The sequence below is a fragment of the Mesocricetus auratus genome, unplaced genomic scaffold (genome assembly GCF_017639785.1).
Source record: "Mesocricetus auratus isolate SY011 unplaced genomic scaffold, BCM_Maur_2.0 Super-Scaffold_100025, whole genome shotgun sequence".
Lineage (NCBI taxonomy): Eukaryota > Metazoa > Chordata > Mammalia > Rodentia > Cricetidae > Mesocricetus > Mesocricetus auratus.
The window spans coordinates 24,984,428-24,999,621 of record NW_024429206.1 but is presented as its reverse complement, the minus strand read 5'-3'; the positions used below and the strand labels follow the sequence as shown (position 1 = coordinate 24,999,621).

Below are 15,194 nucleotides of genomic sequence, written 5' to 3'. Positions count from 1 at the left end.
GCTGGGCTGCAGGGCCTGGTAGGGAGCTCGGAAACTGCCCTGGGAAGAAGCCAGCGCATTTTTCTCCCAAAGCAACCGCCGTCCTTGCGTCTCTAAGTTCCTGTGTGACCCGATGTACAATATCAATAATCAAAATACACATTAATCGCCGGGCGTTGGTGGCACACGCCTTTAATCCCAGCACTAGGGAGGCAGAGGCAGGCGGATCTCTGTGAGTTCGAGGCCAGCCTGGTCTACAAAGTGAGTTCCAGGGCAGCCTCCAAAGCTACAGAGAAACCCTGTCTCGAAAAAACCAAAAAAAAAAAACCAAAATACACATTAATCAATCCCCTGGATGTCCAGCACAGAATCTGGGTAGTCTTTTCTTGTTGTTTTTGTTTGTTTTGAGGCAGGGTCTCACTATGTAGGCCAGGAACTCACTTATAATGAAGTAGGCTTTCTTTGAACGCGCTGAGATCTACCTGCCTCTGCCTCTAGTGCTCTAGGATTAAAGTTTTTTTGTTTTTTGTTTTTTAATATGAGACAGGTTGTCCCTTTGTAGAGCATGCTGGCCTTGAACTTGTGAAGATCCTTCTGCTGCCTGCCTCACAAGGAAGGGGATTACAGACATGTGTCACTAGGCCCCTCTCCCCCATCTCTTCATGGTGTTAGGAACAGAACCTAAGGTGTTACTCAAGCTACATAACTGCTCTCGAGCTAAGCCATGTCCCAGTCTCTCTAACCCTGAACTCCACCCCAGCCATCTTTTATTTTATTTTGGCTCCTTGAGACAGTTTTCCTCTGTGCAACAACCCTGGCTGTCCTGAAACTCGCTTTGTAGACCAGGCTGGCCTCTAACTCACAGAGATCCACCTGCTTCTGCCTCCTGAGTGCTGGGATTAAAGTCATGCGCCACCACTGCCCGGCTTTGTTTTACATGGAAAGAATTGTATACTTCCACTTCTCTTATTAGTTGTCTCATTGTTGCTTTTTTATCATGGGGGGTATGCATGTAAGTGGGGTGTCTGAGGAGACAGGGATTGCAGACCTTGGAGCTGGAATGACAGGTGGTCGTGAGCTGCCTCACGTGTGCTGGGCACTGGGGTCCTCTGTATGTGCTTCTGTCTGCCGAGTCATCTGTCCAGCCACCACTTTATTGTCTATTTTAAAACAGTCCCGCCAAACCATCCAGGCTGGCCTCGAACGACTTGAATTCAAGACCCTCCTTCAGCCTCCCGAGTAGCCGGGATTGCTGGCGTATACCGCCACAGCTGGCTTTACCTTGCCTTCTGGAAGCTGGTTGTCAGTGAATAATCCTGTGCCCTCCTTCAGGGCTCTGTGGGACATTGAGGTCAGAAGTGTCTCTCAGTTCTGGCTTGGCCCAATTTGGGCCCTGGGCCAGAGAGTGATGGAGCTGGAGGGAGACACAGCACAAAGGTTCTTTTTCCAAGGCCCCAAACTCTAGTTAGGGCCAGAGACACTGTCTCTTTTTCTTGTCCCTTCTTCCACATAAGCGCTCACATTTTATCTGTCTGTCTGTCTGTCTGTCTGTCTGTCTGTCTATCTATCTATTTTTGGTGTTTCCAGACAGGGTTTCTCTGTGTAGCCCTGGGTGTCCTGGAACTCACTCTGCAGACCAGGCTGGCCTTGAACTCAGAGGTCCACCTGTCTCTGCCTCCCGAGTGCTGGGATTAAAGGCGAGCGCCACCACCTGCCTGTGAGCTCTCATTATGTGAGGTTCCCTTCATTTCATGGAGCCCCTCCCATGCCTAAGCCTTCCCTGGGCCAGGTGGTGCCGAGTGAGCATGGCAGCCTGAATTCAACCCCCGAAGCCCGAGGAAAGGCAGGAAGAACTGACTCATCTACGCGACTTCTGATCACCGCTTGTGCACCTCGGCACACGCATGTGCCCACACACACATCCACGCACAATACAAACAAATGTAAATAATGAAAAAGGGACCCCTCCTGAGAGCCCCTCCCCCTCACTGTTTATTCCTTCATGGAGACAGGGTCTCGTTTAGCTGCCCTCAAACGCACTGTGTCATCCAGGCTGGCTTTGAATTTGTAATCCTCCTGCCTCAACCTCCCCTATGAGCTGAGACTGCAGTCATGCACACGCTTGGCCCCAAACCTCTGTCCTCTGAAGCTCGCTTTCTCTTTCCCATCGTCTCCCCTCCCCTGGATGGAAGAGTGGTTTCCTAAGGGAAGCTGCTGGGGACAGCTGTCTCCACACTCACCGCTCTCGTAGGATCTTATCATGAATGAACTAAACACTAGGGCATCTACTATTAATAGCAACCCACTTCCTTTTCCTTAGATCATCCTGATGCCAGCGCAGTGGCATTCCTTAGGGAAGAGGAGGGACTTTCTGGAGTCATTCTCCTAAGTAATCTTTTGGCACTGGGCACACAGGCACCTGCCTCTATCACCAGCTACCCAATATCGAGTTCATGTGGTCAGATACCCAGGTGGCCCCCTTTCCCTCTTAAATCACCAGGATGGTCAGCACAGTTTATAATCCTCCTGCTCCACCCCACCCCCCCATGAGTCCTTTCCCAGGCAAGCCGCTCGCACACGGTGCCTAGGTCAGACATCTTGCTTCAGGGTCGCTTCCTCTCCCCCATCTGCCCGGCATTCTTGCTCAGGCCACTCGTAGCCGCCTCGATGTTGAAAACTGGGTCTCTTCCCCAGCCTTCATCTCCCCTGACCCTTCCCGTGTTCAAACACCGCCGTCCGTCCCCACCTCCTTGGAACTCCTTTTTTTTTCTTTTGGTTTCTAGAACGAGCTTGCCGTTCCCCTAGTTTCCGCTGTTCCCCTAGTTTCTGCTGCATGTTAATGACTCCTGGGTTTACAACGTCTATGTACATTCACTCCCTTCCTGGTTCCTGGATCTTCTCACCTGGCTGTTCCTAGTCTTGCACTCAAGTGAGCCTCCCTCAGCGTCCTCCCCCACCCCCCAGGAATCTGAGCTGCTATTTGGTAGCTGTTCCATGGTCAGTGGCTTAGGGCTGAAATCTGAGGCTATATTAATTTTATCTCATTTTGATTTTTCAATACATGGTTTCTCTGTGTAGCCCTGGGACTCACTCTGTAGACAGTGCTGGCCTCAAACTCAGAGATCTGTCTGCCTCTGCCTCCTGAGCCCTGGGGTTAATTCAAGTTGAGGCTATTTTAGATTCTTCTCTCTCTCTCTCTCTCTCTCTCTTTCTCTCTGACACTTTTTAACCCCTCTCAGTTCTGTCCCCAGATACCACTATCTCACCCTGGATGGGGTCCCTCTGTCATCTTTCAATGTCTTCCTCAAGTTTCTCTCACCTTTTGCTGTTGTTTTTTGTTTGTTTGTTTGAAACAAAGTCTCCTTATGCAGCTCTGCCTGTCCTGGAATTGGATGTACATAGACCAGGCTGGTCTAGAACTCACAGAGACCCTCCTGCCTCCAGAGTGCTGGGATTAAAGACATGCTCCAACATGTCCCTTTTTGTTCATTTGTTTGTTTTGTTTTGTTTTGAGACAGCCCATGTAGCCCAGGCTGGCTTTGGAATTGATATGTAAACCAGGTGTGGTCTACATAATGAGTTCCAGGACAACCAGGACTATATAGAGACTCTACCCAAAAAACAAATGAACCAAAGAAAGAGAGAGATAGGCAGAGAGAGAGAGAGAGAGAGAGAGAGAGAGAGAGAGAGAGAGAGAGAGAGAGAGAGAGGAGGGAGGGAAGGAGGGAGGGAGGGAGGGAGAGAGAGAGAGAGGGAGGGAGGGAGAGAGAGAGAGAGAGAAGAAAAATTGGTAGTGGCGGTGAATATAATCTTGAACTCCTGATGTTTCTGGCTGCACTCTCCAAGTATTCGCACCTTTTTCAGGCACAGGAACCTGGGGGCCTGTCTTCCCTTCAAGAGCCTGTGACAGTTCCCTTTACCTTGTTCCAAGAGCAAGTGTCTCACTTCTCAATATTGTTTAAAGCTAGGTCCCTCCCTCCCTTGAGAGCACCGGGAAGGTGAGGTGGCCTTTTTCCTCATCTTTCCACCTCGACAGACAAATGTGCCTTTTCGTTCCCCACCCACCCACCCCAGTGCTGGGAGCAGAACCCAAGCCGGAGAGTGCTGCTACGAGTGAGCCTTCTACCACTGACCACACCCCCATCGCCTAGATGGCCTTTTGGTGAGGCCTTTGACCCAAACAATAGGTCTTTTTGTTTGACGTCTCCAAATATGAAGTCACAGTATAGAATGGATTTCCTTAACCTGCACACCAGCCGCCTCAAATGCCCAGAGCAAGGCTGTGGATCCAAGCTCCAAACTCAAATCAACCAGAAGAGCCCCTGGCTGCCTTCAGGTATAGCCCTCAGAAGCCCGCTGGCTAGATCGCTAGATAAGCCTGGCTATACAGAGAGGCTCTGTTGATTTCAGTCGCGGAACACCTCCCAAGTGACCCACCAAGTGAGCACCAAGCTCACTGTATCCCCCACTTTCTCCTTACTGGACCAGTGTGCCGTTTTAAGCTCGCTGCCCACGGTGAGCGCTATCCCAGGGACACTCCCCAACAGGTGCTCGGTAGGGGAAGGTGGTGGCCTGTGGGGGCGTTCAGGGTAAGGAGGCTCCAGCGACTGCAAAAAACGAAAGGTTTTTATTGAAAAATATGAAACTGCCTGTCTCTGCCCACTGTGAGCCTTCTGACTGCGGAAGGAAGGGTTGGCAAGTAGCTGCGGTGGCCACCCAGCCCTGTACTTGGGAAGGGTGGTTTCTTTGTCCAGACGGTTGGGTTGGACGGTTCCTAGACCCGGCTGTCAGGTGGCAGCCGGGGAAGGGGGGACGCCGGGCTATATGTCCTCTTCTAGTCTAGCAAGTAGACTGTGTGGCGTCAGAACCATATGGAAGGTGGGGTGGTCTCAGACGCATGGCTGCACGCTGGACTGGTGGGGTGCTTCGGCTGCTGGTAGAGGTGATGGGGCTGTCTGCGCGCACCCGGCCCCTCAGACATAGTCCTTGCGGTCATAGGCGGTGCCGGTACCGGTGCCAGGCCCGGTGGATCGCGGCGCAGAATAGAGGACCTTGGTGGTCGCGTACTTATCGCGCGGTGGGCAGGAGCAGCAGAGCAAGGCGCCCCCTAGGAGCTGCAGGGCGGCGGCAGCCCAGCCCACGTACAGCCCGGCTCCCATCTCCCGCTTCTGGGCCTCGGGCACCAGTGGGTTATAGAAATCCCTGATGATGGTGTTGGCCGACCAGGACACGGGTACTAAGGTGAGCAGAGAGGCTAACAGGAAAAGCGCTCCCGCCCCGATGGTGATCTTGGCCTTGGCCGTCTCGTCTTGGACGCAGTTGGTGCACTGGGCGCCCACGAGCGCCACGAGGAGCCCAAAGGCGGCCATCAGGATGGACACCACGATGAGGGCTCGGGCGGCCTGCAGGTCCTGCGGCAGGGCCAGCAGCGAGTCGTACATCTTGCACTGCATCTGCCCGGTGCTCTGCACCACGCAGTTCATCCACAGGCCCTCCCAGGTGATCTGCGCCGTGATGATGCTGCTGCCGATGAACGCAGAGACGCGCCACATGGGGAGGGCGCAGCACACGATGGTGCACAGCCAGCCCAGCACGGCCAGCGACGTGCCGGTGATCTCCAGGCCCATGGACATGGCTGCTGGACTTGAGCCGGCTCTGCCGGTCAGCTCCGAGGGCTGGAAGACGAGGGATCGCGGCCGCTGGACCTGAGAACTAACTGCCGTGCGAAGACTGACGGACGACTGTCGCCGGGACCGAGGAGTGGAAGGCAAAAAGGAGCGCGCTAACGGCTCCTCTCTCGGGGCTCTCACGGAGGCTGCCCCTGCACCTGCCTGTGTGGCTGGCTCCTGAGACTGGCTTGGCTCTGGGATGGGGTGGGTTGGACTTAGCTGGTGCCCAGAGGAGGAGGGTGGAGCTCGCTCTCCGGGCCCAGGGGACAGTGACGTGTGTCCCGTCCAGTCCCGTCCGTCCTCTCCCTCCCCTTCACCAAGGGAGGGAGGACCTAGCCAGAAGCCGAATGTTCTGGGGTGGGGGTGATGTCGGGGGAGGGCCGGGCTCTTTGTGCTCCCTCCTTTCCAAACCTCTCCTGGCTCTGTATCCTTAACGAACTCTCTTGAGACACACGGAGGGGGAGGGGCACCTCAGGGATTTTTGAAGCGCAAATCACCAATAGTAAACTGCTTGGCTCTCTTGCCCCCACCTCCATCCTTTCCAACGCGGGAGGCGTAGGATGGGGGCGAGGCCAATTCCGCCGGACAGCCGGGACTGGGAGGACCCAGTGAGGGCGTGGCTGCGGCTGTTTGTCGTTGTAGGTAGACGGAATTTGCAGTACCTGCTCTCGGGTCCCTCCGGCTTTGACGCAAGTGCGCCGGCTTTGCCCAAGCGCAGCTTTCTTTATGCAGTCTGGTAGTAAGGTCTCCGTTTGGAAATGCTGGGCTCTGAAGCCAGGGCCGCCCACCTGAAGAGCGCCCCCCACCAGGTGCTGAGTTCAAATATTTGCTGGCCCCTTCATGTGACTGTGGCAGGCTTAGCTCAGTTACTGTCCTGCCCAGAAGCTACCTTTCCTCATAGAGGTTCTCTTCATGCGGGGGGCCAGAGTGAAAGCCAGGGTGAGGTGAGAGAGAAATTGGATACAGTCCAGAACAGAAGAAGAAGTCAAGACAGGTGTGTTGGCTCATGCCTGAGGCCGAGGCAAGAACGTAGCTTTGAGTTCAACGCCAGAGTGGGCTGCAGTGTGTGTCTTAAAATAAAACAACACACATACGGGAAGTCCTGTGCAGTGTGCCATGCCTGTAATCCCAGCATTTGGGAAAGTGGAGGGAGGCAGGAGTTCAAGATCATCTTGGCTAAAACGGAGAATTCAAGGCCAAATGGGCCACAGGCGACCCTGGCTCAAGCAATCTACAAACAAGCATTCAAACAGCAACAACAGCGAAAACCAGACGAAGCCCCAAACACCAATTCATCTTGTCTCTGAGCTCTGTCTCTCTGGCCTCACGGCCCCTCCCCCGCTTAAGAGCGGGCCTAGGAGGGGCGTAGGCTCCCTTAACGTCTTCCCCTCACCACGGCTGGGGCCTGGCTCTTCCGGTTTTGTTCTTAGATACTCCAGGACCTGTGCTTGGGGTCCTTTCTTCATGGGGCACTCCTACAGCTACCCACGTGGCTTACTGACCCCCCAAGTCTTTTGTAGTTTCAGGAGCAGGGGATTTAGTTCAGTGGATTGAGTGCTTAACCAGCATGTTCGAAGTCCTCTGTCTGTCCCGGGCACTGAATACACCTGTGAGATGGTATGTTGATAATCACTACTCTGGTGCATATCAGAATTGTAGGCCAGTGTGGGTGGTTTGGAACCCTGTATCCAAACAAATGATAACGACAAAACAATTCCAGCTTCTAACCCACAATGTCCAGTTGCTTCTATAGCTCTGTTTTCTTTAGTATTTGACACCATCTGAAGTGCACTCCCTCTTTCCTTTCCGTTTTCCTCTCTTCCTCCTCCTCCTCCCCTCCCTTCTTCCTGCCTTCCTATTCCTTCCTCCCCCCCATCTTATTCTCTCCCTCCCCCACAGGACTGCGCTGTGTAACCTTGGGTGGCCTTAAACTCAAGATTTGCCTCCCCTGCATGAGTGCTGAGATTCTTTGTGAGAGAGGCTACGCTTGGTTTCTCACTTATTTCTGGTTCTTTGTCTATGCTCCGCTCTGTTACCACAGCTGGTACATTCAGAATGTTCCAAGATGGACAAGCACTTTTTGCCTGTTTTATTGTCCGGCACTCCCACCAGGGCTGGGTGCTCAGAGAGGTAATTGACTTCGCACTTTCTCTTGTTTCCACAGCCTGTGCTGCCAGGGCCCTTGGACTGAGGATGTTGTGTTTCGAGGGCCCCAGGGGCTGTGCAATCGGCCAGGAACCCGTGGCTATCCGACTAGATGAAAAGCTTGGGGGAGGCAGATAGTCCAGAGGATAAAAGTCCTTATTGCCAATGACAACCTTAGTTTGAGCCCAAAGGGAGGAAACCCATTTCCCAAAGTGGTTCCCTGACCGACACATGCCCCTGTACCCCGCCCCCACACGGACTAACCAATCGAACAAAACAAAGGGGCAAGCTTCACTGAGTTGGGCCTAGGGTTGTTCTTTTCTGGGGGGACCCCTACCTCTCAAATCATAAACACTCATCAGACTTCTTCATCCTTTTTCCTAAGAACCGAAACCCTGGGGTGACAGAAGACTCAAATAAACAATCCCAGGGGCCCATGGAAACCAGGGCTCTGTTTCTTCCAAGTGCAAAGGTCTTGGGCTGGCCTGATGGGCAGGGCTGGGAGTGCCGAGCCAGAAGGCTCAGCTAATGCTGGGTCATGGATGTTCTGGGAGGGTTATAAACCTGGGTCCTCTTTAACAGAGTGTTGGTGTGGTGACTGACGCCTTGGGTCAGAGGATGAGGGTATGGCTCTGTCTGCAAAGTACTTGCCACTTAGGAATGAGGACCTGGGTCCTGTCCCCTGAAACCCACGTTAAAAAACAATAAAAACCTCTGGCACTTGGGAGGCAGAGGCAGGCAGATCTCCGTGAATTTGAGGCCAGCCTGGTCTACAGAGTGAGTTCCAGGGTAGACTCCAAAGCAATACAGAGAAACTCTGTCTCTAAAAAAAACAAAACCCCAAACAAAACAAATAAAATAATAAAACAGAGTACAGTGGCTCCTACCTGCCACCCCAATCCCCAGGAGGTAGAGACAGGAGGATCCTAGGGCCTGAAAGTCCAGCTAAATAGATGAGTTCAGACTGAGGGAGAGATCCTGCCTCAAAAGATAAGATGGAGAGGTGACTGAGAAGGACACCCGGAGTGTCTCTGGCTTCCACATATTCGAAAACACGCATGTGTGCATATACTTCCTCACATGGGCACATATGAACATACTACAAAAAAAGGGAGGGGCGGGGGAAACCTGGAGTGGTGGTGCACGCCTTTAATAACAGCGATTGGGTGGAGAAGCAGGAGATCTCTGTGAGTTCAAGGCCAGACTTATTTAAATTAGTTCCTAGCCTGATCTAAGAAAGTTCCAGTCTAGCCAGTGCTACATAGTGAGACCCTTTCTTTCTTTTCTTTTTTTGTTTTTTTTTTTTTGTTTTGTTTTTTGTTTTTTGTTTTTTGTTTTTTGGTTTTTCGAGACAGGGTTTCTCTGTAATGTTTTGGAGGCTGTCCTGGAACTCGCTCTGTAGACCAGGCTGGCCTCGAACTCACAGAGATCCGCCTGCCTCTGCCTCCCAAGTGCTGGGATTAAAGGCATGCGCCACCAACGCCCGGCCTCTTTTCTTTTTTTAAGATTTATTTATTTATCATGCATACACTATTCTGCTTGGATGTCAGAAGAGGGTACCAGATCTCATTACAGATGGTTGTGAGCCACCATGTGGTTGCTGGGAATTGAACTCAGGTCCTCTGGAAGAGCAGACAGTGCTCTTAACCTCTGAGCCTGAGACCCTTTCTTAAACAAAACAAATCAGATAAGCAAACCTTCAAGATGTGAGCTCTGTTTCCTGTCCCTGCCTCCTGTCACCATCCCAGCCTGCCACCATGCTGCCTCTGCCAGGATGGATTCTCTCTCGAATTATAAGGCAAAATAAACTCTTTATTCCATAAAATAAAATAGGATGCCAGGCAGTGGAGACACACGCCTTTAATCCTAGCACTTGGGAGGCAGAAGCAGTTGGATCTCTGAGTTTGAGACCAGCCTGGTCTACAGAACTATTTCCAGGACAGTCAGGGCTATCTAAAAAACAAACAATACGAAGAAGGAGGAAGAGAGGAAGAAAGAGAGGGAGGAGGAAGAGAAGAAAAAGAAGGAAGAAAAGGAAAAGAAACAATGGTGAAATCTATCACCCCAACCCCAACAGTGTGCTAGCGGTCACAGGAATGTTGGGGCAGGGTGGGCCACTCTGATGGCTGCTTATACTGTGGTTTGACACCACGATCTTTGATTCCTGTTTGTCTTTGAGGCTGAGGAAAATGTAGATGACTTTTCCAACCTCAGTTTCTACCCTTGTAAAATGGGGGAAAACTATGTTCCCATGACTCATGTCGTAGGACTGTGGAGACATGGACAGCCACGTATCTGCCCCGTAAAAATAGAAACAACCAGGGCAGGGCACGGAATTACACAGAGAGATGATGTGTACTCAGAACCGTGACAGTTGATCCTGGAGACCTTGAGTAGGTTCTCTCTGCCCTCCTTGATCTCCAGTTTCCTCATCCCAGAGAAGGAATTGCTCTGAGACTGGACAGGGTTGGGGGGTTGGGCAGGAAGAGCTGACCTGTTTTTGAGGTGGACCTGCTGGGCAGGGCTGATCAGAGGTAAGCTGGGTAGTTTTCATGCCCAGGGGCCAAACTTCAGGAACTCCACAAATAAGACTTTGGCTCCTAGTAAACACCTCCGATCAGCCCTGAGCTCAGTATCTACCACGGGTCTTATAACTCAGTAGTCGAAACGCAAATGGTCTAGCTGAAAAGTGGGTGAAGGACATCAAAACCATGAGCTCTTACCTCATTCCAGATAGAAGGACTGTTCCCACAAAGGCAGGAGATAATGGAAGCCTGGAGGAAGTGGAGAAGAGGGGCCTTGCATTTTGCTGGTGATAAAACAACCTGTGCTATTATAGCTGTTATGGAAAACAGTCCAGAAGCTCCTCAAGCGACTCAACAGAAAAGCTGGTAAGACGGCTTAGTAGTTTGAGGGCCTCGACCCCAAGCCTGGCCACCTTGACCCACATGGTGGAAGGAGAGAACCAACTCTCCAAAGCTGTCCTCTGACCTCCACATAAGCTCCATGGCGAGTGCTTGACTTAAGTACTCGAGAGCGTGCAAGCGTGTGTGTGTGTGTGTGTGTGTGTGTGTGTGTCCAGCACAACACACACACCACAGTGCATACACACACTACAACAGAGTACACACACACACACACACACCTTGCTTCCACACACACACAAAAGAATAAATAAAGGAATTTAAAGAAAAGTTTAAAAGATAATCATCAAAGGAGTTTAACTACTCCACTACTGGTGTGCAGGGGGTGAGGGGACAGAGACAGCCACACACTGTCACCCTCTGCGGCAGCCTAAGCACTAACTCCCTTAATCTTTTAGGGACCTCAGCTCAGGCTAAACAGAGATCTGTAGTTTTGAGGCAGAAAAGATTTCAGGAGGAGCCAACATGAAACAGTCAGAGATACAAACAAATAAACAAAACCAGGGTCTTACAAATGCTAGTTCTGGTTAGCCTGGAACTTGCTGTATAGACCAAGCTGGCCTTGAACCACAGAGGTACCCTTCCCGGTGCCTCCAGAGTGCTAGAATTAAAGGTACTCACCACCACACCCTGCCCAGAGCTGGAGATTTTTTTCTTTTTTCTTTTTTTTTTCAAGACAGGGTTTCTCTGTGGCTTTGGAGGCTGTCCTGGAACTCCCTTGGTAGTCCAGGCTGGTCTCGAACTTACAGAGATCCGCCTGCCTCTGCCTCCCTAGAGCTGGAGATTTTAGTAAAGATATTTTAAGGGGCCAAGGTGATGGCTCAGTGGTTAAGAGCACTGGCTCCTCTTCCAAAGGAAGAGTCCCAGCAAGTCCATGGCAGTTCACAACCTTCTGCGACTTCAGTTCTAGGGGATCTGACACCCTCATACAAACATGCATGCAGGCAAATACCAAGGCATGTGAAATAAAAATAGACAAAAGATATTTTAATAGCTGGACGGCTGTAGTGTGCTTTTAATCCCAGCACTGGAAGGCAGAGGCAGACATATTTCTGTGAGGCCAGCCTGGTCTACAGAGTGAGTTCCAGAACAGCCAAGGCTACACAAGATACTCTCTCTCAAAAACAAACAAGCAAAAAAGACAGAGACAAGAGAACTGCTTAGAGTTTAAGGCAAGCCTGGCATATAGAGTGAGACTTTCTCAAAAGACCAAAGCAACCCTGTCTCAAAAAGAGAAAAAGAAAGGGAGGAAGGAAGGAAGGAACAAATTCCCTTTTCATTTTTGGTAAGTGAGATGGCAGATGGAATAGACAGACAGAGATGCCCTGGATGGAGCTGTAGCCTGCTAACACTGTGGAGTCTCTGGGGATGAGGGTTCAAATCTGTGCCTTTTCTTTGAGAACGGTGCTTCTGGTGAGATTCCTAGGAAGCGCAGGGTTGCAGCTGGGACGCGCAGGTTTGCAGCTGGGAAGGCAGACAGGCCTTGAACGCCTGTCATCCGTGCTGCAGTTCTTGTCCCTTGGATGGCCGGATGTTCCGGCGAGACTCCGCAGTGAAGAGTCCCTTCCCCTTTCCATGTCCTCGAGACTTACCATTTTCCCATCATCCCTCAGGTATTGATACACAGGAAATGCAGTTCGTCCTCGGAAGAGGCTTCTGCACCCAATGCCCATGCAGCCACGCATGTAACAGCCAGGGTGTGGAAACTACAAGTGAATGGATAAGGAAATTCAGGGTGCGGTGGAGAACACCTGTAACCATGGCACCGAGAGGCAGGTAGAAACAGGAAGAGGACCAGGAGTTCAAGGCCAGGCTAGCCTTGGCTACACAGTGAGTCCCTGGCCAGCCTGGGCTACATGAGACTCTGCCTTAAAACAAACAAGAAATCAAAAAGACGGAAGAGGAGGGGGAGAAAGGAGGAGGAGGAAACACACACATGTTATGGAGTATTAATGACGTAAAGTTTTGTCAATTTCAATAGCGCTGGTGTCTCTGGAGGACGGGTAGTTCAATGGAATAAAGAGAAAGGAAAGTGATCTCATTCACATGTGGGATCCGAAAAAAGTTGGTGCTGTAAACGTCAGAGTAGAACAGTAGCTAGGGAAAGTGGAGGGGAGCGAGATGGTGGGGAGGACGGAGAGAGGGGGTCAATAGGAAGAGAAGGGCTGGGATGCTGCCGAGGGCTTCGGGTGGGGGGTGGAATGCTTGCCTAGCGTGCATGAAGCCCTGAGTCCTTGCTCTGGCAACATATTAACCATGAACTGTGTATGTATGGTGGGGTCTGTAATCCCAGCACTCAGGGGGTGGAGACAGGAGGGCCAAGTTCATTGCCACTCATCCTTGGCTATATAGCTGGTCTAAGGCTAGCCCGAGCTACATGAGACCCTGTCTCCAATAGCAAACAAACAAACGAGAAAGCCAAAATAGAGGCACAAGGATCCTAAAACCCAAAGAGAGACAGAGACAGAGACAGAGAGACTGGGACAGAGACACACAGAGGGGTGATATGAACAGCCATTCTGAATAGAACAGTAAATCAGGCACGTGAAAATGTCACTAGTCATTAGTGAACCACACAGAAAAACCACAAAGTGGTTTCACTATACAGTCTCAAGAATGGTTAAAACTTAAAACATTGACAGTAACAAGTGTGCACAAGGTGATGGAGAGTTTGTCCACCTCCCTTCTGGAGTCCGTACTTCAAAAAGGTAGGGTCGCATGTAGTCCCACCTGGCCTCTGCTTCTCAACTTCCTACATAGCAGGATGACTTTAAATATGTCATACCTCTGCCTCTATCCATCACACCCACTTTTATGCAGTTCTAGGAACTGAACCCAGGGTTTTGCACACACTAAACCGGCACTCTCCCAATTTAGCTACACCTCCAAGGCTGATTTGGTTTTATGTCTCAGGATTTCATTTTGCAGCCCAAGGTGCTCTGAAACTTAGGCTCTACTACAGAACCGAGCTCCCAGGTCCTCCCTGGAGGATTCTAGGTAAGTACTGTACTACTAAGAGCCCCAGCACCTCACTGGGGAATTCTAGGCAGGGGCTCTACCTCTGAGTCACACCCCAGCCCCTTACTAGGGGATTCTAGGGAGATGTACCCCTCAACCTTCAAGGGGTCATTTTCTACTGAATCCTGGATTTTTTTTTCATTTCGTGACCTGGAACTCTGGACATTAACTTTGTCTTAGTTTTGTTGTGACGTCATGCTGGCAGGAGAAGTGTTTTCTTATCACTGAGGGTAGATGGAGAAATCTGGGTTTCCTATTCATCCTGTAGTGATGTCTGGGGCAGAGGAAGAAGGTGACTTCCCATGACTGGTGTGTAGGGATGGGAGTGCCAGCTCCCTTGGGAGATTTCTATTGACAACTGGGTAAGAGCGACCTCCTGGGATGTCGACCCTGTGGCTATCAGGAGCTGGGGATGTCTTTTCAGCCCTCCCGAGTAGAGAAGACTCACTGTCCATGGATGGGATAGTAGGAGGGCAGAGGTCAGGGCGCCGTCCTGTTGGAAGTGTTGGGATGCTGCCTTCCAACCTTGTGTGGAAACGGATTCTTGGACCCTGTCTGTCCTTTGCTGAAGCTGGTGTGGGTTTGCGCACAATTTCCCTAAGGTTTCTTAGTTATTTTTCTCACCACTGTCACAAAATACTTGACAAAAGTAATTCAAACAAGGGAGGGCTCATTTGGCTCAGAGTTTGGGGATATACAATCCACCAAGACAGGGAAGGCAGGTGGCAAATCAGCAGCCAGAGCCAGGAAACAGAGATAAAATAAATGCTGATAAATGCTGGTGCTCAATTTTCTTCCTTCCTTTCTTTTTTGTTTTGTTTTTGTTTTCGAGACAGGGTTACTCTGTGGCTTTGGATCCTGTCCTGGAACTCGCTCTTGTAAACCACGCTGGTCTCGAACTCACAGAGATCCCCCTGCCTCTGTCTCCTGAGTGCTGGGATTGAAGGTGTGCACCACCAACGCCCGGCTCAATTCTCTTGCTTCTTCTTTTTCTGTTAACGTTGTACTCAGTCTGAGATCCTCGCTGGTGGGACCATGCTGCACACACTCAGGGTGGGTCTTCCCTCAGTAAAAGCTCCTGGGAATGTCTTTGTAGATACATCCACAGGCTGGTTTCCCAGGTGACTTGAAAGCCAGTCACACCGACAGTGAAGATTAACTATCACAGTTAGCATCAGTTCCCATCTGGGCCACCCTTCCTTTTCTGATCCCTAGACTAGAAACAGGCCCTGTTTGGGGCTTTCATCTCCCCCGACCCCCAGCTGTCTGCTCCTTCAACTCTACATGAGGGATAGCCTAAGGGTGGGGGGAAAGAGTCCCTGTAACTCCAGCACTCTGGAGGTGGAGGCCAGCCTGGGCTATAGCAGATACTGTCTAAAAAAAAAAGCCAAGAGTAAAGAAAGGGCTTGGACCAGAGCTCGGCTGGTAGATGCTGCTGCCTATTGTGCAGGAAGCCCTG

The 15,194-nt window shown here is 51.1% G+C and overlaps 1 protein-coding gene across 1 annotated transcript; it reads right to left on the bottom strand.

Moving 5' to 3' along the window:
* Positions 1–4,587: 4,587 nt before the first annotated feature.
* Positions 4,588–5,925, bottom strand: Cldn3 (claudin 3). Its single transcript, XM_005080349.4, has one exon. The coding sequence runs from the start codon at positions 5,610–5,612 to the stop codon at positions 4,953–4,955; it is 660 nt and encodes a 219-aa protein (XP_005080406.1). The 5' UTR covers positions 5,613–5,925; the 3' UTR covers positions 4,588–4,952.
* Between the last annotated feature and the right edge of the window lie 9,269 nt (positions 5,926–15,194).

Bases quoted from the DNA above. Each gene is read 5' to 3' on its own strand.
- Cldn3 (XM_005080349.4), bottom strand. From the start codon at position 5,612: ATGTCCATGGGCCTGGAGATCACCGGCACGTCGCTGGCCGTGCTGGGC.